The sequence below is a fragment of the Melozone crissalis genome, unplaced genomic scaffold, assembly GCF_028551555.1.
Source record: "Melozone crissalis strain CALT ecotype California unplaced genomic scaffold, PUWL_Pcris_2 ptg000006l_1, whole genome shotgun sequence".
In the NCBI taxonomy this organism is placed as follows: domain Eukaryota; kingdom Metazoa; phylum Chordata; class Aves; order Passeriformes; family Passerellidae; genus Melozone; species Melozone crissalis.
The window spans coordinates 38,581,527-38,605,683 of record NW_026535784.1 but is presented as its reverse complement, the minus strand read 5'-3'; the positions used below and the strand labels follow the sequence as shown (position 1 = coordinate 38,605,683).

The window sequence follows — 24,157 nt, the reverse complement described above, 5'->3', positions numbered from 1 at the left end:
AGATTACAGTTTAACCTTAAACATGTCTATAAACTAAATTTACACAACAATTGAGAGCTGAACTTCAGTCGTCAGTGTAAAAGAGCTGAAGTACAACAAACCTCACTTCTGTCCTCTTCAGGATGATGCAAAGCCCATTTTTGTGGTTGTCATCTGCCAAGCATAGTAAATTCCAGCTATTAGTATCTTTAGTATAATAGCTGCTGGAGTCCAAAACAATAAACCCATTATATAATTTTATTAGGAATATTTTATAAGGCAGCCATCTAGATCTGTCTTCACATGGAGGAATGAAGTGTATTCTGACTCAGAAACAACAAAAAGTTCATACTTTCCTAGCTTATTTTGCCCTGCAGACCCTCATCAACACTCAGCTGAAGATGAATTTGTTTGTGTGATTGTATAGCTTGGACAGAAGGTTTCTGCCAGCTCTTCCTGATGACTGTCTGGCTCTGAGGTACTCCTGGGGAGCCCAGGACAGCTCTGGACAGCTCTTGCACAGCCCTGTGCCTCTCTTTAGGAGCTTTCCTGGCAGCGAGTAGCGACCACATGCCCTATCAGAGCACCAGCTGTCCACTAGCACATGATGACACCAGGAAAAATCCACCAAACACATGAAAAATCCAGGAATTTCCCAAGAAGCAATCTAACTACCAGACAAAGCACAAATGGTGTTTCCTCTGACCTTGAACTACAGTAGAGTTTAACTGAACGTCACTTGGCTTTGCTTACAGCTGAGCACTCCCATGTTTATCCTCTCCCACCACACCCCACCCACTCAGACACTGCCCCCGCAAAAGGCACATGCTCCAGTGTGCAGCTCTATTTTCACATGCTTTTAAGATCACGCTCCTTGACAGTGCATCAAAGCCAAATGATCATTCCTACACAACATAATTTCCTCCAGTGCTTCCAGGTTATCAGATGGGGACCACAGAACCCAGTAATAAGAACAATTGTGCTACACAGATACCTGGGAAACAAGAAGCCCATGTTTTGTTCAGGGGTTATCAAATGCTTGGACAAGTAAAAAAAGTTGCTCTGGACAAGTGAATTTTTTTTTCTCTAACAAGATACACAAAGCATACTAGAAGTTATGATAGATTTATTTCTTTTTAAATGCAACAGGTTGACCAGGCTGAATACTGAAAATCTTTAAAACTTCATTCTAAAAACTCCTTATTCCTGGGAAATTATACATCATCATTGCTTATGGTCTGATTGAGGCTACCAGAGGTGTGCAAACAAATGTATGAAAAAGTAGAAATTTCTTGGGAAAAACTGTTAAACATCCCTGTTTACCTAAAATACAGATTAAAGTGATCCACAAGTGCATGTCAGCTCTAGAACCAGCTGCTCACCTCCAAGACAGGAGCATGTCTTCACCTAGAGGTCGAGTTGACCAGCAGGGCTGGAGAACTGAATGCCAAGCAGCACATCCATGTGGCTGGGACCACTGTCCCACCACAGGGCTGCCATACTCTGTGCGAGAGCTCAGACAGCTGCTGGGGCAGGACAGAGCAGCTGGGCTGTATCCCTGGAGCTGGAGATATGTTCAGGGTCCTTGAGAGCTGGGGGCTTGGCCAGCCAGCTCTGAGCCCTGCAGCCGCTATGAACCTCCCCTCCAGCTCATGAGAAAGGGCTGGGACATTCAGTAGCCAGCACCAACACAAACCTCTGCGGGCACCCCACTGAACGTGTAAACGTGGGGCTGACCTCTTCCCAAACACAGAAACAGTTCCCAAACACACACAGTGCACATCTTAGCCTGGTCCTCCAATAAGTTCTCGCTCATCCTGTTTCTCCTACACATCACCTTTTCCAATGCCTCAGCAGAAAACAGCTCTGGGGGAACCTGAAGAGCCCAGGGGATGTGAACCAACAAACCTGGCTACCCTGGAGTGAAGCAAACGTGTCCTTGGAAAAAAAATTCCTTTCTTGACAGACGTTCCCCTTAATGCTGTGGTGAAAATAGCTCCAATACCACAGATAGTAAAGTTCCAACCCAGACAGCAATGTGTCTTTGTCATCCATACCACATCTTCACTGCCTCTATTTGGTTTTTGTTTATTTTTTAATTTTTAACCTCTTTGCAAATATGCTGGTGTAAATGGCCACCAGGTCAGATGCTCCAACCTGGCAAAAAGGGGATGCCAAGGAAGCCCCAGCAGAGACACAGATCTCCTCCCTCCACACCTGCCACAATCATCTGGAAGGAATAACCCAACCTTTCTGAGCTCTCTGAGCCTTTCAGGCAGGGAGGGCTGGCAATGACCCAAGGGCAGAGTCACTGATAAAAGGCTCCCTGGAGGACTTCTGCCCCATCCATCTCCCTGCCGCTATCCAGCTCCTCCCCTCAGCACTCCCTGCGCAGCATCCAGCCCCCGACACGCATTAACCAGCGCTCTCCAGAGACGGTGCCGCGCCGGGACTGCTCCCGCTCACCGCCTGGCGGATCCTGCAGCACGCCCGGGCAGCAGCTTCCCTCCAGCCTGCCACAGCGACAGACACGGCTCCGCTAAGACCTCATGGCCACTGCGGGAAAAGTAAGGACAAGGCATTTCCCACCCTCCTTTCCCACGTGCCCTGCTCTTGGCCAAATCCGCTGCAGAAGGCTCAGCCTGCACACCACTCCGTGTGCCCTCTTTCCTCCGACCTTACTCTCCCTCCTCTCCCAAACCCCTGAGAATTTCACCAGACTCTGCTCTCGGGCAATTGCACACGTCCAGACCTGCATTCGGTAGTGCATTCCCCCTCTGTCCTGCCCGGCTGCTCAGGAGACAAAATTTGCAATTGTGCTGCCCTGAAAAGCACCCTCCTGCTCAATCCCACCCTGAGCTCTGCTCTGGTAGCAAATGCAGCTCTTCAGTGATGCCCTCTTCAGCCGCTCACCTCCTGCACTCAGCCTTGTCCATGGCAATAGCCTTTCCAGGCTGCAAGCCCCATCTTGCTGATGACAAATTGCTTTGAGTTGATCGGGGAAGGGTTTGCGCCATGTCACACATAAATCATCCTTTTGGCAAGGAGAGAAATGATCCAGTTGCCAGCCAGGCTGGGACTGTTTTGTAACCTCTTTTTAGATACCATCAGCTCACTGAAATGAAAAGTTCTGTCTTGCTTGCCTTAACCTGCAGAAGCGCTCATGTTGCTGTCCCATCTGCCCGTACACCAGATGAACCAGTCACTTCATTTTGTATTTCACACTTCACACAATGCCAGTGTTTACTGAACATTGTTTGGCATTGCATACAACTGAGCACTCCAATGTTTCTGCTCCCCCACCAAATCCCACCCAACCAGCAACCCTCAGAAAACAGCACAGGGCAGTTGTGTAGCACTGGAAGTGTGTGCTGCAGTGTGCACAGACACGTGTTGTGCAGCCTTGGCTTTGGTGATTGTAGGAAAACTGTCCTGGGCTGTTGTCAAAAGTGAACTTTGTCACAGACATCTTTTGTGAAAAATCCTTTATTTAGGATTTTTCTCCCTTCTGAGAAGCTGTGGCCTCAGCAACAAAATGTAAACAATGGTTATCTGCTGCTGTGGAATGCAACAGGTGCATCCGTGATTGGTCTTGGGTGAATGTTTGGATTTACTGACCACTCACGGCAGAGCTGGGTCTCACTCTGTGCTGAGACACAGACCTTTGTTTATTGATTCCTTTTCTATTCTTAGCTTTGCTAGCATTCTGAGAACTTTATTTCTTTTTAGTATAGTTATAATGTAATATATATCATAAAATAATAAATCAAGCCTTCTGAACATGAGGTCAACATTCTCGTCTCTCTCTTCACCCTGAAAAACCCTTGCAAGCCCTGTAACAGAACCTTTCCCTGCAATGAATTCCTCTTGGTTGTTTCCAGGTTATCAGGTGCAGGGCTGCTGTTGCCTGGGCCCCGGGCAAACTCTCTGTTGAGGAGGTGGAAGTTGCACCCCCAAAGGCAGGGGAAGTCCGGATCAAGGTAAAAATACATTTCAATAATTTTTTCTCCCTGAAGGGAGCTGTTCTTCTTGTGGCTGTAGCTTGGATATAATCCATTGATCAGTGTCCACCCATCACCTTAACTGCCCAGAGAAGTTCTGTGGAACATCCTTCCACAAACTGAAACAAACAGTGTCTGGACTATTTCTAGAAATCACCATTTACTCTTTCCTCTCCAAACAGATTGTGGCCACTGGCATCTGTCACACAGATGAGCACGGTTTGAAAGGTTCCTTGCCTAATATAGAATTCCCATTTATTCCTGGCCATGAAGGAGCTGGGATTGTGGAAAGCATTGGAGAAGGAGTGACTGCTGTGAAACCAGGTAACCAACAAACACCCAAACACATGTCCAGGATTCAGTCCTCACAGCTCTGCCAAGAGCTCAGAAATTTCTCCCTTCTCCTGAGTCACTTGTTAAAAAACTAAGTGCAGAATCAATGCACTGGACTCTCATGTCCAATTTTACAGTCTGTTCCCCATGTAGACAAATGAGGAGTGGAGCATTCATCCTCACAGGGAAACAAGAGGGTTCATTGTAGGTTTCTACCATCATAAAGCTCAGGAGCGGTGATTCAACAGGCAATGCCCTCAGGGACTGTGGAGCTAAAGGCACCTAACAGAGATCCATTTTGTTGCAGGGGACAAAGTGATCCCACTTTGCATCCCTCAGTGTGGGGAATGCAGCTTCTGCCGGAATCCTGAATCCAACTTTTGCCAGAAGTCCCAGTAAGTTTACTTTGCCTTCCCCTACACATACATGGGATGGACTTTATGACAAATCAGTGCTTCACTCAATCAAACACAAATACTTGCATCTCCTCCACAGTTTTTTTGAACCACAAAACCTGCTGCCGGACAAGACCAGCCGCTTCTCATGCAAAGGGAAGCAGATCCATCACTTCCTGTGGGTCAGCACCTTTGCAGAATACACCGTGGTCCCAGAATACACTGTTGCCAAGATAGATGCTGCAGCACCTCTAGACAAAGTCTGCTTGTTTGGCTGTGGGTTTTCCACAGGCTATGGGGCTGCCATCAACACAGCCAAGGTTGGTGTTCAGGCGTGTTTAGCACCTGGGTCACCCTCACATGCTCATCAATCCTGTGCAAACAAAACTTTCTCCTCCTCCTGCTCTTGCTGCTGGAGACTCACAGACTCCCATCTGTGCAGGTAAAACCAGGCTCCACCTGTGCTGTTTTTGGCCTTGGAGGAGTTGGCCTCTCTATTGTCATGGGCTGCAAGGCAGCTGGAGCTTCCCGCATCATTGCCGTGGACATCAACAAGGACAAGTTTGCCAAGGCCAAGGAGCTGGGAGCCACCGACTGCATCAACCCTCGAGACTTCCAGAAGCCCATCCAGGAGGTGATCACTGAGATGACCGGGCAGGGCGTGGACTACTCCTTTGAGGCCATTGGGCACAAGGACACCATGGTAGGTGGCACTTGAGCACCTGTCCTCCCTCCCAGATCATCACAGGCTCCTCTCAGGGCAAAATTGACCCCCATGGGAAGATCCTCACAGGCTGCCTGCACTGCTGGACATATGTTTGTGAGAGAAAACAGCAGGAATCTTTAAAAAAGCCCCATGCTCTCCATGTGGGAGAGCATGGGGCTTTTTTAAAGATTTTTTTGTGTGCTCCAAAAGGGGACATGCATGTTTTCAGATTCCCAGGGAGGAGCAGGAGATTGCACAAAAAGAGCACTCCCCTGACTAACCGATAAGGGCTCTCTCTCATTCTCCTGTCTGTCCCATCAGATTGCTGCCTTGGCTTCCTGCAACATGAGCACTGGTGTCTTTGTGATGGTTGGTGTACTGGATTCTGGTTCAGAGATTTCCATCGATCCCACACTTCTGTTGATTGGGCGTACATGGAAGGGATCTGCGCTCGGAGGTAGTGAACCTCAGAAGGCACTCTAAACAATTCACCTTTTTCTTTCTTGGCAGTTGACAATCCATAGGAAAAGAGGGTTTTCAAGTAAAAGACAACTAAAGAGGAGCACTGCATTGCCGGTATTGAACATTAGCATTAGACAAGCAAATAATTCTCCACCTGTGTCACACAGTAACCCACTCATCCCAAAGAGCAGAAAACATCTCACAAGGGTGTGGCACCAGCACTGGTCACTAGTCCTGACCCTGACAGTAACACTACCGTACCAAAAGAGCCTTTCTCCCATTATTCAGGCAGCTGCTCTCTCCTTTTTCTAGGCTGGAAGACGAGAGAATGTATCCCCAAATTAGTTTCCGGCTACTTGGAGAAGAAATTCAATTCGGACTTGCTGATCACGCACACGCTGCCATTCGCTAGAGTGAACGAGGGATTTGAGTTGCTACGTGCAGGAAAAAGGTGAGACCCTGACCAGCAGGAGGTTCAGCAAACCTCAGCACCTCCTCCTAAAGTTCCAACAGGCAGAGCATGCAACACTGGCTTCCCAAAGAGCACCTGAGCCTTTTGAGGAAGCAGGGCCTCCCAGCTGAGTGCTGGCAAGATCTGCCACAGCCCCAAGGGAAGAGCCCATGTTCAGCACAGGGAACCCTCCTGCTCACGGTTCAGCTCAGCACAGATCCTGTGGCCTTATCCCGTGAGGGGCTCCCCTCAGCAGGGATTTGAAGGCGGCCCCGCTGCTGCACGCCTCATGCAGCTCAGTCAGGAAGAGGCTGGATGGCAGAGAAGGTGGCCGGTCCCCAGGCACACCTGCCTGCCACACTGCCTGCTCCTGAGCTGCAGCCAAGCCTCCCTTCCCTTCCACGTTTCAGTATCCGCACTGTCCTGCTCTTCTGAGGGACGCGGCCATGGAAGCCGAGCGGAGGGACCAGCGCAGCAGGTGCTCTCCTGGCCCGGGCCCTTCTCACCCAGCACCTCCCTCTGAGGGGCACCAGGAGAAGAGAATGAGGAACTCACCTGTGCTGCTGTCACTGCTGGTCCTGCTGTGCCCAGACAGGACATGAAAGGATGTCTCTCCCAGGAAAATGCTTTTACTAATAAAGGTTTTTAAACCAACTCATCTGATACTGTGCACTCCATCAATAGAGCCTCCAGGGCCTTGGGACAATTGGTTGATAGATCAGGAACACTGGTAGTGATTTCCTTGACCTGTCGGCAACAAGGAATTATACTGGTAGGAATAGGCCGATCCTTGGGGTCCATGCATGGCTCCAAGGCTGGTGCAAGCAAAACAAAAATACTGGGTATTTGACTGTGGGGTGATCCGTTCACCACCTCGTATACAGACACCTGACAGGATGAGGTGTCCTCAGAGGGGAGAAGGAGTTCTAGCACAGGAGCTAGCATGGCTGCTTGACAGAGCTTTAAACTAGTCTGGGAAGGGGAATGGGAGAATACCAGGCTGGCCAGTGATGAACAGTGGCATTGTGTGCCAAAGCGTGAGGAAAGGAGCAGGAAGGGAACCCCTCAATCTGCTTGATAAGTGTTGGTTACAAAACACCACTCGTGAAAATGTTTCTATACCAATGAATGCAGTTTGAGGAACAAGCAATGGTGACCTGGAAACTTTTGCCAGGTGCCAGAGACTTGATATCGTTGGCATAAGTGAAACTGGTGGGACAAGTCCTGTGATTGGAGTGCCCTGGGATGGTTGGATGGTTACAGGCTCTTCAGGAGGGAAAGGCAGGGCAGAAGAGGCAGGTGGATGACACTGCATGGAATAGAAGGGTTGGAATGTATGCAGCTGTAATGACACAGTTGAGAGCCTCTGGGTGAGAATCAAGGGGCAGACAAATAACGTGGATGTCAGCATGGGCATCTACTATAGACCCATCACTGTGCTCTGTACTATTCCCTCCTCATTTTTCCTTCCTTCATTCTTATTTGTCCTCTTTAGATCCTGATCTTAGAATGGAGGCTTTTCTCCTGCTCTAGCTTACATCTTGAAACAACCTCAGAGAAATGTACAGACTGTAATGGGGAAGAGACATTACATATGCATTTGTGTCCCATCATGGGCTTGCTAGAGGTGCTATTCCTAGGCTATCAGAAATCATAAAGTCAAGTTCCTCCTTGGCAATGTAATTGCAGAATGAAATCATGGAGGATGTAATATGATCACACCTAGTCCCACAAAGGAAATTTTTCTGAGCAAAAAAAAGAAAAGAAAACAGAAAGGCAAGGCTATGGTCCTAATGGGTCCCCCCCAAGTTGAGATATTCCATCATTCTATGGAATATCTATGATAGCACGGACTCAAAATCAGCAATTGTTCCAAGAGTCCTGTTCTCTATTTTAACATTTCTTCCCTAGCCATTCTCCTCCACTAGGATGAACTCAATCAATTGCTCATTTTAATAGATCTTTGTCAGAATTGTTTTCTATATCTCTGCTAGGTACAATATATCAGAGTGAATCTAACTCCCACTTTCCTTACCTCATTTGCCTCAGACCACTATCATTTTGTAAGAGGTGCAAAATATTTCTGTTCTTATGGAAGTTAAAGCACCAGGGCGTCTTTTAGAATAGGGAATTATTAATACTGCTAACAAATCCTGTAGGATATGGTCTAGTTTGTCCTTCACAGTAGAACGCAAAAATTGTCTCTGAAACAGGTGCCCACTTACACTGAACAGAAATGTAATGCTGGGTCATTAATAAGGGAACTCATATCAGGCTCTGACTTGTAATTAAAAATTACAGAAACCTGATGCTGGCACCAGGAAAGATAAGATTTGTACTTAGCCCTCATAACTGCGTTTCAGCATACGTTCCACAGAGATTTCTGTCAAATATTCTACCGTCTTTCCACCTCTTTGATACAGGCAGCAAACAACCAGAACATAAAGAGGGGGACACAAAACTGACTACCAAGATGAAGACAAACGCCTTGAGGTCTGTGCCTGTGTGTAAGGGCATCTGACCTCACAGATCAGCTCTTAAAGCTTATCAAATACATGACTACATACAGCAAGTCAGGACAGCAATTATTTAGAATGTAGATACACAGGATTGGCCATTGAAAAGTTAATCATTAAATCCATGCCTGCTGACATACAAGTTTGATCTTATTTTCCCTCTATTACCTGGATAAGACAAAAACAACTACAATCTCCTGTCTCAAACAGATACAAAAAAACTGCATAGCAAGAGGATCTCAGTATCAGCTCCCTACAATAATTACATACATTCCAAATGATTTGCAGAGGTGCCAGCTCCCCATGACCCTTAACAACTGCAAGCAGGGCAGACAGAAATTCTCATTACACATCAGTGGTGGGTTTGCAAGTCCGGGGAACTAGAGCATCACATGGATGTTTTAAGGAAAAATAACAGTACATATTTGAAAGATCTTTTTACAACTATTGTGTAGATTATCCACTCAACAGCAGACACTGGACATGTCTTCAGAGCCATGAAGTGCCAGCACAAGTAGCACATTTATGTCCTTAGGTGTGAGATGAGATCATAAGCCATCTGTATGGAATGCTATCTAGGAAGCAGGTGAATGAATTCCTTATTTGTTACAGGACTTTTGCAATTTGTTGGTTTCAACTTCAAACACTGCCAACCCTATGGGCTATCTGCCATAGAGCACTCGTCCTCTGGAATTGCTTTCCAGCCCTTGTGCAATGCAGAAGACAGAATGGGAATCAAAGCCAACTACTCTGTGTCCCAGGAGTTTTGTACAGTGGGTCTGTCTGCACAGCCTACAGAGTATAGAGTATTTTTGGTTTTGGCTGAGCACTTAAATCAGCCCACCTTGGGGCTGAAGAGAGCACTGCAAGGCACAGGAAAGCCCATGAAAATCCTGGAGAAGAACTGTATTCTTCTTCTACAGCATCTGGTGGGTGCCCTGCTAGGATAAGAGGCATGAAATATAGCAAGTTTGATCAGATATAAGGAGGAAATTCTTTACTGTGACAGTGCTGAGGCACTGGAACAGGCTGAGAAGTGGCCGATGCCACATCCCTGGCAGCATCTGAGGCCACTCAGATGTGGCTATGAGCAACTTCCTCTAGTGAGAGGTGTTCCTGCCCATGGCAGGGGGGTGGTACAACGTGATCTTTAAGGTCCCACGTAACCAAGGCCATTCTGTGATTTTGTGACGGACGTGTGAATCTACCATAGAGCCGAATGTGCCACGCTTGAGTCTACAGAGCAATGCCCTCCTCATTCATGAATGTTACACTTTTTTCTGATCCTATCTAGTCCCGTTTGCTAATCCAAATGTCAACAGATGTCTTTCGATTTAAAAGAAAAAAGAAACCTATATATACCTATATCATTATTCCCAAGAGCCAAAGAGCTAACTTCTCCTCATTATAGCATTCTAAATGCTCAGTGATGCAAAAGGGGGTTTATGTCATTAGTGGCAGTCTTCTAGGAAATTATCCCATGCCTTAGGCTTGCAAAAGTGTCTTTTCAGCCACACAGAAGGAAGATTCCTTTCTAACTGTGGGGGTTACATCACACTCGGGCTGCTCATCTCAGCCTGGCCCTCCAACAAGCTCTCGCTCATCCACTCCCTGTAATACACCAACTTGTCCAATGCCTCAGCAGAAAACAGCTCTGGGGAACCTGAAAAGCCTGGGTGGAGTGAACCTACCTACAAACCTGGTTACACTGGAGTGAAGCAAACGTGTCCGTGGAAAAAAAATTCCTTTCTTGACAGACGTTCCCCTTACAGCTCAGGTGAAAATAGTTCCAATACCACAGACAGTAAAGCTTCAACCCAGACAGCAATGTGTCTTTGTCATCCATACCACATATTCACTGCTTCTATTTGGTTTTTGTTTATTTTTTAATTTTTAACCTCTTTGCAAATATGCTGGTGTAAATGGCCACCAGGTCAGATGCTCCAACCGGGCAAAAAGGGGATGCCAAGGAAGCCCCAGCAGAGACACAGATCTCCTCCCTCCACACCTGCCACAATCATCTGGAAGGAATAATCCAACCTTTCTGAATTCTCTGAGCCTTTCAGGCAGGGAGGGCTGGCAATGACCCAAGGGCAGAGTCACTGATAAAAGGCTCCCTGGAGGACTTCTGCCCCCATCCATCTCCCTGCCGCTGTCCAGCTCCTCCCCTCAGCACTCCCTGCGCAGCATCCAGCCCCCGACACGCATTAACCAGCGCTCTCCAGAGACGGTGCCGCGCCGGGACTGCTCCCGCTCACCGCCTGGCGGATCCTGCAGCACGCCCGGGCAGCAGCTTCCCTCCAGCCTGCCACAGCGACAGACACGGCTCCGCTAAGACCTCATGGCCACTGCGGGAAAAGTAAGGACAAGGCATTTCCCACCCTCCTTTCCCACGTGCCCTGCTCTTGGCCAAATCCGCTGCAGAAGGCTCAGCCTGCACACCACTCCGTGTGCCCTCTTTCCTCCGACCTTACTCTCCCTCCTCTCCCAAACCCCTGAGAATTTCACCAGACTCTGCTCTCGGGCAATTGCACACGTCCAGACCTGCATTCAGTAGTGCATTCCCCCTCTGTCCTGCTCGGCTGCTCAGGAGACAAAATTTGCACGTGGTTTCAGGTGCAGCTGAGCATCACCAGGTTTGAGCACCTCGGGTTTAGGTGATTGCAGGATGACTTCCCCCAACCGTGTGCTAAAGGCACACATTCCCATGCAATGAATTCCTCTTGGTTGTTTCCAGGTTATCAGGTGCAGGGCTGCTGTTGCCTGGGCCCCGGGCAAACTCTCTGTTGAGGAGGTGGAAGTTGCACCCCCAAAGGCAGGGGAAGTCCGGATCAAGGTAAAAATACATCTCAATAACTTTTTCTTCATTCCTTGTGGGAATTGCTCTTCTTGTGGTTATACCTTCAGTAAAACTCAGGGATCTGTATTCTCCAAGAGGCTTTCATTGCCCAGAGCTGCCTTGGCTCAAATGCACCATCTGCCAGGGGCTCCTTTTTGGACTAATTCTTGTCTAAGCTGTCACAGTGGAATTCCTGTCTCCAGCCCTTGCTCTGCTGGACAGGGCTCTGGTGTCCACACTGTGGCCTCTCCTCCTCTTCCACCTCAAGCTCAGTGCAGAGGAAAGCCACATGGAGCATTCAGAGTGAGAAGGGGAAAGCCCAGCCTGGGCTCAGTGTGCTGCCATAGAGTGCCAGCACTGATTGAGGGGCATCATAACACCCCTGGGAAAATTGCTTCCACAAACTGAGTTAGACAGAGGCCAGGACATCTGCTTGTTCCTCTCCAAATAGCTTGTGGCCACAGGTATCTGTGGCACAGATGATCACGTTCTGCAAGGCTGCTTTCCCAACGCAGAATTCCCAGTTATCCCTGGCCATGAAGGAGCTGGAATTGTGGAAAGCATTGGAGAAGGAGTGACCTCTGTGAAACCAGGTAACTGACACACACACACAAAAAACATCACATGCCCAGGAAACAGCTCTCACACAGGCAGAATCCTTAGACCCACATAACATGGGATATTGCATTCTTCCAGGTGACAAAGTGATCTTAGTTGGCGTCCCTCAGTGTGGGGAATGCAGCTTCTGCCGGAATCCTGAATCCAATTACTGCCAGAAGTCCCAGTAAGTTTACTTTGCCTTCCCCTTCAACTACATGGGATGGACTTTATGACAAATATGCCACCTCCATCAGTGCTTCAGTCAATCAAATACAAATACTTGCATCTCCTCCACAGTTTCTCTGAACCACAAAACCTGCTGCCGGACAAGACCAGCCGCTTCTCTTGCAAAGGGAAGCAGATCCATCACTTCCTGTGGGTCAGTGCCTTTGCAGAATACACCGTGGTCCCAGAATACACTGTTGCCAAGATAGATGCTGCAGCACCTCTAGACAAAGTCTGCTTGTTTGGCTGTGGATTTCCCACAGGCTATGGGGCTGCCATCAACACAGCCAAGGTTGGTGTTCAGGCGTGTTTAGCACCCCAGGGTCACCCTCACATGCTCATCAATCCTGTGCAAACAAAACTTTCTCCTCCTCCTGCTCTTGCTGCTGGAGACTCACAGACTCCCATCTGTGCAGGTAAAACCAGGCTCCACCTGTGCTGTTTTTGGCCTTGGAGGAATTGGCCTCTCTATTGTCATGGGCTGCAAGGCAGCTGGAGCTTCCCGCATCATTGCCGTGGACATCAACAAGGACAAGTTTGCCAAGGCCAAGGAGCTGGGAGCCACCGACTGCATCAACCCTCGAGACTTCCAGAAGCCCATCCAGGAGGTGATCACTGAGATGACCGGGCACGGCGTGGACTACTCCTTTGAGGCCTTCGGGCACAAGGACACCATGGTAGGTGGCACTTGAGCACCTGTCCTCCCTCCCAGATCATCACAGGCTCCTCTCAGGGCAAAATTGACCCCCATGGGAAGATCCTCACAGGCTGCCTGCACTGCTGGGCATGTGTTTGTGAGAGAAAACAGCAGGAATCTTTAAAAAAGCCCCATGCTCTCCAGGTGTGCTCCAAAAGGGGACATGCATGTTTTCAGATTCCCAGGGAGGAGCAGGAGATTGCACAAAAAGAGCACTCCCCTGACTGACCGATAAGGGCTCTCTCTCATTCTCCTGTCTGTCCCATCAGATTGCTGCCTTGGCTTCCTGCAATATGAGCACTGGTGTCTTTGTGATGGTTGGAGAAGTGGATGCTGGTTCAGAGATTTCCATCGATCCCACACTTCTGCTGACTGGGCGTACATGGAAAGGGACTTTGGTTGGAGGTATTGTACTTCAGAAGGCACTCTAAATTATTCACCTTTTTCTTTCTTGGCAGTTGACAATCCATAGGAAAAGAGGGTTTTCAAGTAAAAGACAACTAAAGAGGAGCACTGCATTGCCGGTATTGAACATTAGCATTAGACAAGCAAATAATTCTCCACCTGTGTCACACAGTAACCCACTCATCCCAAAGAGCAGAAAACATCTCACAAGGGTGTGGCACCAGCACTGGTCACTAGTCCTGACCCTGACAGTAACACTACCGTACCAAAAGAGCCTTTCTCCCATTATTCAGGCAGCTGCTCTCTCCTTTTTCTAGGCTGGAAGACCAGAGAATGCATCCCCAAATTAGTTTCTGGCTACTTGGAGAAGAAATTCAATTCGGACTTGCTGATCACGCACACGCTGCCATTCGCTAAAGTGAACGAGGGATTTGAGTTGCTACGTGCAGGAAAAAGGTGAGACCCTGACCAGCAGGAGGTTCAGCAAACCTCAGCACCTCCTCCTAAAGTTCCAACAGGCAGAGCATGCAACACTGGCTTCCCAAAGAGCACCTGAGCCTTTTGAGGAAGCAGGGCCTCCCAGCTGAGTGCTGGCAAGATCTGCCACAGCCCCAAGGGAAGAGCCCATGTTCAGCACAGGGAACCCTCCTGCTCACGGTTCAGCTCAGCACAGATCCTGTGGCCTTATCCCGTGAGGGGCTCCCCTCAGCAGGGATTTGAAGGCGGCCCCGCTGCTGCACGCCTCATGCAGCTCAGTCAGGAAGAGGCTGGATGGCAGAGAAGGTGGCCGGTCCCCAGGCACACCTGCCTGCCACACTGCCTGCTCCTGAGCTGCAGCCAAGCCTCCCTTCCCTTCCACGTTTCAGTATCCGCACTGTCCTGCTCTTCTGAGGGACGCGGCCATGGAAGCCGAGCGGAGGGACCAGCGCAGCAGGTGCTCTCCTGGCCCGGGCCCTTCTCACCCAGCACCTCCCTCTGAGGGGCACCAGGAGAAGAGAATGAGGAACTCACCTGTGCTGCTGTCACTGCTGGTCCTGCTGTGCCCAGACAGGACATGAAAGGATGTCTCTCCCAGGAAAATGCTTTTACTAATAAAGGTTTTTAAACCAACTCATCTGATACTGTGCACTCCATCAATAGAGCCTCCAGGGCCTTGGGACAATTGGTTGATAGATCAGGAACACTGGTAGTGATTTCCTTGACCTGTCGGCAACAAGGAATTATACTGGTAGGAATAGGCCGATCCTTGGGGTCCATGCATGGCTCCAAGGCTGGTGCAAGCAAAACAAAAATACTGGGTATTTGACTGTGGGGTGATCCGTTCACCACCTCGTATACAGACACCTGACAGGATGAGGTGTCCTCAGAGGGGAGAAGGAGTTCTAGCACAGGAGCTAGCATGGCTGCTTGACAGAGCTTTAAACTAGTCTGGGAAGGGGAATGGGAGAATACCAGGCTGGCCAGTGATGAACAGTGGCATTGTGTGCCAAAGCGTGAGGAAAGGAGCAGGAAGGGAACCCCTCAATCTGCTTGATAAGTGTTGGTTACAAAACACCACTCGTGAAAATGTTTCTATACCAATGAATGCAGTTTGAGGAACAAGCAATGGTGACCTGGAAACTTTTGCCAGGTGCCAGAGACTTGATATCGTTGGCATAAGTGAAACTGGTGGGACAAGTCCTGTGATTGGAGTGCCCTGGGATGGTTGGATGGTTACAGGCTCTTCAGGAGGGAAAGGCAGGGCAGAAGAGGCAGGTGGATGACACTGCATGGAATAGAAGGGTTGGAATGTATGCAGCTGTAATGACACAGTTGAGAGCCTCTGGGTGAGAATCAAGGGGCAGACAAATAACGTGGATGTCAGCATGGGCATCTACTATAGACCCATCACTGTGCTCTGTACTATTCCCTCCTCATTTTTCCTTCCTTCATTCTTATTTGTCCTCTTTAGATCCTGATCTTAGAATGGAGGCTTTTCTCCTGCTCTAGCTTACATCTTGAAACAACCTCAGAGAAATGTACAGACTGTAATGGGGAAGAGACATTACATATGCATTTGTGTCCCATCATGGGCTTGCTAGAGGTGCTATTCCTAGGCTATCAGAAATCATAAAGTCAAGTTCCTCCTTGGCAATGTAATTGCAGAATGAAATCATGGAGGATGTAATATGATCACACCTAGTCCCACAAAGGAAATTTTTCTGAGCAAAAAAAAGAAAAGAAAACAGAAAGGCAAGGCTATGGTCCTAATGGGTCCCCCCCAAGTTGAGATATTCCATCATTCTATGGAATATCTATGATAGCATGGACTCAAAATCAGCAATTGTTCCAAGAGTCCTGTTCTCTATTTTAACATTTCTTCCCTAGCCATTCTCCTCCACTAGGATGAACTCAATCAATTGCTCATTTTAATAGATCTTTGTCAGAATTGTTTTCTATATCTCTGCTAGGTACAATATATCAGAGTGAATCTAACTCCCACTTTCCTTACCTCATTTGCCTCAGACCACTATCATTTTGTAAGAGGTGCAAAATATTTCTGTTCTTATGGAAGTTAAAGCACCAGGGCGTCTTTTAGAATAGGGAATTATTAATACTGCTAACAAATCTTCCAGGGTATGGTCTAGTTTGTCCTTCACCTTGTAGAATGCAAAAATTGTCTCTGAAACGGGTGCCCACTTACACTGAACAGAAATGTAATGCTGGGTCATTAATAAGGGAACTCATATCAGGCTCTGACTTGTAATTAAAAATTACAGAAACCTGATGCTGGCACCAGGAAAGATAAGATTTGTACTTAGCCCTCATAACTGCGTTTCAGCATACGTTCCACAGAGATTTCTGTCAAATATTCTACCGTCTTTCCACCTCTTTGATACAGGCAGCAAACAACCAGAACATAAAGAGGGGGACACAAAACTGACTACCAAGATGAAGACAAACACCTTGAGGTCTGTGCCTGTGCGTAAGGGCATCTGACCTCACAGATCAGCTCTTAAAGCTTATCAAATACATGACTACATAAAGCAAGTCAGGATAGCAATTATTTAGAATGTAGATACACAGGATTGGCCATTGAAAAGTTAATCATTAAATCCATGCCTGCTGACATACAAGTTTGATCTTATTTCCCTCTATTACCTGGATAAGACAAAAACAACTACAATCTCCTGTCTCAAACAGATACAAAAAAACTGCATAGCAAGAGGATCTCAGTATCAGCTCCCTACAATAATTACATACATTCCAAATGTTTTGCAGAGGTGTCAGCTCCCCATGACCCTTAACAACTGCAAGCAGGGCAGACAGAAATTCTCATTACACATCAGTGGTGGGTTTGCAAGTCCGGGGAACTAGAGCATCACATGGATGTTTTAAGGAAAAATAACAGTACATATTTGAAAGATCTTTTTACAACTATTGTGTAGATTATCCACTCAACAGCAGACACTGGACATGTCTTCAGAGCCATGAAGTGCCAGCACAAGTAGCACATTTATGTCCTTAGGTGTGAGATGAGATCATAAGCCATCTGTATGGAATGCTATCTAGGAAGCAGGTGAATGAATTCCTTATTTGTTACAGGACTTTTGCAATTTGTTGGTTTCAACTTCAAACACTGCCAACCCTATGGGCTATCTGCCATAGAGCTCTCGTCCTCTGGAATTGCTTTCCAGCCTTTGGGCAATGCAGAAGACAGAATGGGAATCAAAGCACCAACACAAACCTCTGCAGGCACTCCACTGAATGTGTAAACGTGGGGCTGACCTCTTCCCAAACACAGAAACAGTTCCCAAACACACACAGTGCACATCTTAGCCTGGTCTTCCAACAAGCTCTCGCTCATCCTGTTTCTCCTACACATCACCTTTTCCAATGCCTCAGCAGAAAACAGCTCTGGGGGAACCTGAAGAGCCCAGGGGATGTGAACCAACAAACCTGGCTACCCTGGAGTGAAGCAAACGTGTCCTTGGAAAAAAAATTCCTTTCTTGACAGACGTTCCCCTTACTGCTGTGGTGAAAATAGCTCCAATACCACAGACAGTAAAGCTTCAACCCAGACAGCAATGTGTCTTTGTCATCCACACAATGTCTTCACTGCCTGTAACTGGATCTTTTTTTAATTTTTAACCTCTTTGCAAATATTGTGGTGTAAATGGCCACCAGGTCAACTGCTCCAACCGGGCAAAAAGGGGATGCCAAGGAAGCCCCAGCAGAGACACAGATCTCCTCCCTCCACACCTGCCACAATCATCTGGAAGGAATAACCCAACCTTTCTGAGCTCTCTGAGCCTTTCAGGCAGGGAGGGCTGGCAATGACCCAAGGGCAGAGTCACTGATAAAAGGCTCCCTGGAGGACTTCTGCCCCATCCATCTCCCTGCCGCTATCCAGCTCCTCCCCTCAGCACTCCCTGCGCAGCATCCAGCCCCCGACACGCATTAACCAGCGCTCTCCAGAGACGGTGCCGCGCCGGGACGGCTCCCGCTCACCGCCTGGCGGATCCTGCAGCACGCCCGGGCAGCAGCTTCCCTCCAGCCTGCCGCAGCGACAGACACGGCTCCGCTAAGACCACATGGCCACTGCGGGAAAAGTAAGGACAAGGCATTTCCCACCCTCCTTTCCCACGTGCCCTGCTCTTGGCCAAATCCGCTGCAGAAGGCTCAGCCTGCACACCACTCCGTGTGCCCTCTTTCCTCCGACCTTACTCTCCCTCCTCTCCCAAACCCCTGAGAATTTCAGCAGACTCTTCATTCCCACTCTATCCTGCCCGGCTGCTCAGGAGACAAAATTTGCAATTGTGCTGCCCTGAAAAGCACCCTCCTGCTCAATCCCACCCTGTGCTCTGCTCTGGCAGCAAACGCGGCTCTTCAGTGATGCCCTCTTCAGCCGCTCACCTCCTGCACTCAGCCTTGTCCATGGCAATAGCCTTTCCAGGCTGCAAGCCCCATCTTGCTGATGCCAAACTGCTTTGAGTTGATCGGGGAAGGGTTTGTGCCATGTCACACGCAAATCAAAACTTGCTAAAGGAAATAAAGTATCCAGGTGCCCATCAGATGGGGACAATTCCATAGTCCCTCTCTCTCACCTTCAGCCCAGTGTGTAACAAGGCTGACATCAAATCTCTCCATTGGCATTTCCATCAGGTAGGGTCTGCAGGGCTCACGGCAGCACAGTCTGGCCAGTAACACATGGGGATATTATGAAAACTCTACCAAAGCCATCAGAACCCAGCAGCTTTCGAAGGATACACCTGACACTCTTTGTGTCACAAACCACAAATGGGGTTTCCTCAGACGCTAAACCAGGCCAGTGTTCACTGGGCAGCACGTGGTTTCACGTGCAGTTGAGCATCACCAGGTTTGAGCACCTCGGGTTTAGGTGATTGCAGGATGACTTCCCCCAACCGTGTGCTAAAGGCAAACGCTCCCATGCAATGAATTCCTCTTGGTTGTTTCCAGGTTATCAGGTGCAGGGCTGCTGTTGCCTGGGCCCCAGGCAAACTCTCTGTTGAGGAGGTGGAAGTTGCACCCCCAAAGGCAGGGGAAGTCCGGATCAAGGTAAAAATACATCTCAATAACTTTTTCTTCCTTCCTTGTGGGAATTGCTCTTCTTGTGGTTATACCTTCAGTAAAACTCAGGGATCTGTATTCTCCAAGAGGCTTTCATTGCCCAGAGCTGCCTTGGCTCAAATGCACCATCTGCCAGGGGCTCCTTTTTGGACTAAGTCTTGTCTAAGCTGTCACATAGGAATTCCTGTCTCCAGCCCTTGCTCTGCTGGACAGGGCTCTGGTGTCCACACTGTGGCCTCTCCTCCTCTTCCACCTCAAGCTCAGTGCAGAGGAAAGCCACATGGAGCATTCAGAGTGAGAAGGGGAAAGCCCAGCCTGGGCTCAGTGTGCTGCCATAGAGTGCCAGCACTGACTGAGGGGCGTCATAACACCCCTGGGAAAATTGCTTCCACAAACTGAGTTAGACAGAGGCCAGGACATCTGCTTGTTCCTCTCCAAATAGCTTGTGGCCACAGGCATCTGTGGCACAGATGATCACCTTCTGCAAGGCTGCTTTCCCAACGCAGAATTCCCAGTTATCCCCGGCCATGAAGGAGCTGGAATTGTGGAAAGCGTTGGAGAAGGAGTGACCTCTGTGAAACCAGGTAACTGACATACACACACACAAAAAATCACATGCCCAGGAAACAGCTCTCACACAGGCAGAATCCTTAGACCCACATAACATGGGATATTGCATTCTTCCAGGTGACAAAGTGATCCCACTTTGCCACCCTCAGTGTGGGGAATGCAGCTTCTGCCGGAATCCTGAATCCAATTATTGCCAGAAGTCCCAGTAAGTTTACTTTGCCTTCCCCTTCAACTACATGGGATGGACTTTATGACAAATCAGAGCTTCACTCAATCAAATACAAATACTTACATCTCCTCCACAGTTTCTCTGAACCACAAAACCTGCTGCCGGACAAGACCAGCCGCTTCTCATGCAAAGGGAAGCAGATCCATCACTTCCTGTGGGTCAGTGCCTTTGCAGAATACACCGTGGTCCCAGAATACACTGTTGCCAAGATAGATGCTGCAGCACCTCTAGACAAAGTCTGCTTGTTTGGCTGTGGGTTTTCCACAGGCTATGGGGCTGCCATCAACACAGCCAAGGTTGGTGTTCAGGCGTGTTTAGCACCCCAGGGTCACCCTCACATGCTCATCAATCCTGTGCAAAAGAAACCTTCTCCTCCTCCTGCTCTTGCTGCTGGAGACTCACAGACTCCCATCTGTGCAGGTAAAACCAGGCTCCACCTGTGCTGTTTTTGGCCTTGGAGGAATTGGCCTCTCTATTGTCATGGGCTGCAAGGCAGCTGGAGCTTCCCGCATCATTGCCGTGGACATCAACAAGGACAAGTTTGCCAAGGCCAAGGAGCTGGGAGCCACCGACTGCATCAACCCTCGAGACTTCCAGAAGCCCATCCAGGAGGTGATCACTGAGATGACCGGGCAGGGCGTGGACTACTCCTTTGAGGCCTTCGGGCACAAGGACACCATGGTAGGTGGCACTTGAGCACCTGTCCTCCCTCCCAGATCATCACAGGCTCCTCTCAGGGCAAAATTGACCCCCATGGGAAGATCCTCACAGGCTGCCTGCAGCGCTGGCCATATGTTTATGAGAGAAAACAGCATGAATCTTAAAAAAAGCCCCACACTCTCCAGGTGTGCTCCACAAGAGGACATACATGTTTTCTGATTCCCAGGGAGGAGCAGGAGATTGCACAAAAAGAGAACTCCCCTGACTAACCCATAAGGGCTCTCTCTCATTCTCCTGCCTGTCCCATCAGATTGCTGCCTTGGCTTCCTGCAATATGAGCACTGGTGTCTTTGTGATGGTTGGAGAAGTGGATGCTGGTTCAGAGATTTCCATCGATCCCACACTTCTGCTGACTGGGCGTACATGGAAAGGGACTTTGGTTGGAGGTATTGTACTTCAGAAGGCACTCTAAACAATTCACCTTTTTCTTTCTTGGCAGTTGACAATCCATAGGAAAAGAGGGTTTTCAAGCAAAAGACAACTAAAGAGGAGCACTGCATTGCCTGTATTGAATATTAGCATTAGACAAGCAAATAATCCTCCACCTGAGTCACACAGTAACCCACTCATCCCAAAGAGCAGAAAACATCTCACAAGGGTGTGGCACCAGCACTGGTCACTAGTCCTGACCCTGACAGTAACACTACCATACCAAAAGAGCCTTTCTCCCAATATTCATGCAGCTGCTCTCTCCTGTTTCTAGGCTGGAAGACGAGAGAATGTATCCCCAAATTAGTTTCCGGCTACTTGGAAAAGAAATTCAATTCGGACTTGCTGATCACGCACACGCTGCCATTCGCTAAAGTAAACGAGGGATTTGAGTTGCTACGTGCAGGAAAAAGGTGAGACCCTGACCAGCAGGAGGTTCAGCAAACCTCAGCACCTCCTCCTAAAATTCCAACAGGCAGAGCATGCAACACTGGCTTCCCAAAGAGCACCTGAGCCTCTTGAGGAAGCAGGGCCTCCCAGCTGAGTGCTGGCAAGATCTGCCACAGCCCCAAGGGAAGAGCCCATGTTCAGCACAGGGAACCCTCCTGCTCACGGTTCAGCTCAGCACAGATCCTGTGGCCTTATCCCGTGAGGGGCTCCCCTCAGCAGGGATTTGAAGGCTGCCCCACTGCTGCACGCCTCATGCAGCTCAGTCAGGAAGAGGCTGGATGGCAGAGAAGGTGGCCGGTCCCCAGGCACACCTGCCTGCCACACTGCCTGCTCCTGAGCTGCAGCCAAGCCTCCCTTCCCTTCCACGTTTCAGTATCCGCACTGTCCTGCTCTTCTGAGGGATGCGGCCTAGGAAGCCGAGCGGAGGGACCAGCGCAGCAGGTGCTCTCCTGGCCCGGGCCCTTCTCACCCAGCACCTCCCCTTGTGGGGCACCAGGAGAAGAGAATGAGGAACTCACCTGTGCTGCTGTCACTGCTGGTCCTGCTGTGCCCAGACAGGACATGGAAGGATGTCTCTCCCAGGAAAATGCTTTTACTAATAAAGGTTTACTGTCCAACTCGTCCCATGCAGTGCACTCAATCAAAAGTGTTTCCAGAGGACAGGGGGAGCTCCCCCTCACATCACATCCCTTCCACCCCACCCTTGTTCTCAGCAGTGAGGAACAGCCTGTGCCCCTCCTCTGCTGCTGCCCCCACCTTCATCTCCCTCAGAGAACTGGGCCTGCTCCTCTCTGCCCCTGTCCCAGCTGGGTGAATGCTGCAGCCTCCAGCAAAGCCCAGCAGGGAAACCACCCCTGCTGCTGCTGCTCTGAAGCATATTATAGAAAGCAGTAGATAACTCTCCTATAATGATGTAACACTCATAGAGCTTCCATGGATGCTGTTTCATTTTTGGCAAATGTTATTGTACTTTTAATATATTTTCCACACCAAGTACCACGGTATATTACTGTACAACTCTGAAAAATATTCGCCAAAGAACAGGCTTATCACTCCAAATTGTCATTCTGCTAAACAGATCCTTCCATCAGTTTCTGACATTGGACCCATAACATTACTGTGCCTTTTGACCTCTTTTGTGCAACTCTTATCACATCCCACAGCCCTTTGAACTTCTGGAAACCTCTTAGCACAATCAGCAATCACATAGAATATCATGGACACACAAATGAGTTATCAAAGGTAAACAAATTCCATCCTGTCCACGAATTTTTACTACCTCATGCCATGCCTATTGAGGGCTTTGACTTTGGGAAAGACTTTTTAAGGTTTTTTTTACGTATCTATGCCATGTCCCTCATATCTTCCCCTCCAAGCTGTGTCTTCCTCCTTAATCTCTTCCCCTGCTTTTGCAATATCTGTATGTTTAGTTTTGGCCTGTTTAAGTCCTTTACACAGCACCTCAATTCCTCACAGACCATTTTTTGAAAGCACCAAATCTCCTGATTATCTGGCCTTTTCAAAAGCATTTCATTTGATCCTATCTCCATCCTAGAGGGTTTGTAAGCCCTTCTTTTCTGTCTCAAAAGATCCCGTTTTATTTCCTTTCGCAAATGGAAACAGTACCTTGCAAAAGAGAAAAGAAATGCCTACGAACACTCTGGAATGGGGATAGGATCAAATAAAATGCAATTGAAAAAAACCCACAAACCCAGAAAATAAAGAGATTTAGTGCCTTAAAAATGGTTTGTGAGGAATTGAGCTGCATGCAAAGGACAAAACCAGGACCATAGAAACCTCACAGATATTGCAAAACCAGGAGAAAAAAATCAAGGAGGAAGACAAAACTTGGAGGGGAAGATATGAGGGACATAGCATGGATACTAAAAAAAAAAAGGAAAGGCTTACAAACACTCTGGAAAGAAGAGAAGATCAAATGAAATGCAATTGAAAAAACCCAAAAAACCAGAAAATCGGGAGTTTTAGTGTCTTCAAAAAATGGTCTGTGAGGAAAGGAGCTGCATTGCAAAGGACCAAAACATGCCAAAACTAAGCTCACAGATGTTGCAAAAGCAGGGGAAAAAGTCAAGGACAAAGACACAGCTTGCAGGGGAAGAAAGGAGGGACATGGCATGGATACTTAAAAAAAAAAAACAAAGAAAAAATCTTTCCCTAAATCAAAGCCTTCAAAACGCAGGCCATATGCCATCAAGTGCAGGTACATGCAGCAAAGCCTTCCAAAATTAATCCCTGCTGAAGGCCAAAAGAGAAAAGAAGGACTTACAAACACGCTGGAATGGAGACACCGTCAAAGGAATTGGAATTGGAGGAGAAAACAAAGAAAATTAAGAAATTTGGGACATTTAGTGACTATAAGAAAATGGACCAGGATTATATCAGGAGCAGTGCAAAGGACCAAAACATGCCAAAACTAAGCTCACAGATGTTGCGAAAGCAGGGGAGAAAGTCAAGGAGGAAGACACAACTTGCAGGGGAAGATATGAGGGACATATTAAAAAAAAAAAATCTTGCCCAAAGTCAAAGCCATATAAAGGCAGGCCATATGCCATCAAGTGCAG

The 24,157-nt window shown here is 48.3% G+C and overlaps 3 protein-coding genes across 3 annotated transcripts; all 3 read left to right on the top strand.

Moving 5' to 3' along the window:
* Positions 1 to 2,528: 2,528 nt before the first annotated feature.
* On the top strand, positions 2,529 to 6,798 carry LOC128950641 (alcohol dehydrogenase 1-like). Its single transcript, XM_054295520.1, has 9 exons — positions 2,529 to 2,546; positions 3,861 to 3,959; positions 4,163 to 4,304; positions 4,621 to 4,708; positions 4,809 to 5,028; positions 5,151 to 5,411; positions 5,736 to 5,871; positions 6,189 to 6,327; positions 6,738 to 6,798. The coding sequence occupies exons 1-9, from the start codon at positions 2,529 to 2,531 to the stop codon at positions 6,760 to 6,762; spliced, it is 1,128 nt and encodes a 375-aa protein (XP_054151495.1). The 3' UTR covers positions 6,763 to 6,798.
* Positions 6,799 to 11,184: 4,386 nt separating this feature from the next.
* On the top strand, positions 11,185 to 14,536 carry LOC128950643 (alcohol dehydrogenase 1-like). Its single transcript, XM_054295522.1, has 9 exons — positions 11,185 to 11,202; positions 11,581 to 11,679; positions 12,134 to 12,275; positions 12,379 to 12,466; positions 12,580 to 12,799; positions 12,924 to 13,184; positions 13,474 to 13,609; positions 13,927 to 14,065; positions 14,476 to 14,536. The coding sequence occupies exons 1-9, from the start codon at positions 11,185 to 11,187 to the stop codon at positions 14,498 to 14,500; spliced, it is 1,128 nt and encodes a 375-aa protein (XP_054151497.1). The 3' UTR covers positions 14,501 to 14,536.
* Positions 14,537 to 18,183: 3,647 nt separating this feature from the next.
* Positions 18,184 to 22,090, top strand: LOC128950639 (alcohol dehydrogenase 1-like). Its single transcript, XM_054295518.1, has 9 exons — positions 18,184 to 18,201; positions 19,070 to 19,168; positions 19,623 to 19,764; positions 19,868 to 19,955; positions 20,056 to 20,275; positions 20,400 to 20,660; positions 20,950 to 21,085; positions 21,403 to 21,541; positions 21,952 to 22,090. Exons 1-9 carry the CDS (start codon positions 18,184 to 18,186, stop codon positions 21,974 to 21,976), a joined length of 1,128 nt encoding a protein of 375 aa, XP_054151493.1. The 3' UTR covers positions 21,977 to 22,090.
* The last annotated feature ends 2,067 nt before the right edge of the window (positions 22,091 to 24,157 follow it).

Bases quoted from the DNA above. Each gene is read 5' to 3' on its own strand.
- LOC128950639 (XM_054295518.1), top strand. The intron at 19,169-19,622 runs GTAAAAATACAT...CTCTCCAAATAG, and splicing joins CAGGGGAAGTCCGGATCAAG to CTTGTGGCCACAGGCATCTG. The intron at 19,956-20,055 runs GTAAGTTTACTT...TCTCCTCCACAG, and splicing joins AATTATTGCCAGAAGTCCCA to TTTCTCTGAACCACAAAACC.
- LOC128950643 (XM_054295522.1), top strand. The intron at 12,467-12,579 runs GTAAGTTTACTT...TCTCCTCCACAG, and splicing joins AATTACTGCCAGAAGTCCCA to TTTCTCTGAACCACAAAACC. The intron at 13,610-13,926 runs GTATTGTACTTC...TCCTTTTTCTAG, and splicing joins GAAAGGGACTTTGGTTGGAG to GCTGGAAGACCAGAGAATGC.
- LOC128950641 (XM_054295520.1), top strand. The intron at 4,709-4,808 runs GTAAGTTTACTT...TCTCCTCCACAG, and splicing joins AACTTTTGCCAGAAGTCCCA to TTTTTTTGAACCACAAAACC. The intron at 5,872-6,188 runs GTAGTGAACCTC...TCCTTTTTCTAG, and splicing joins GAAGGGATCTGCGCTCGGAG to GCTGGAAGACGAGAGAATGT.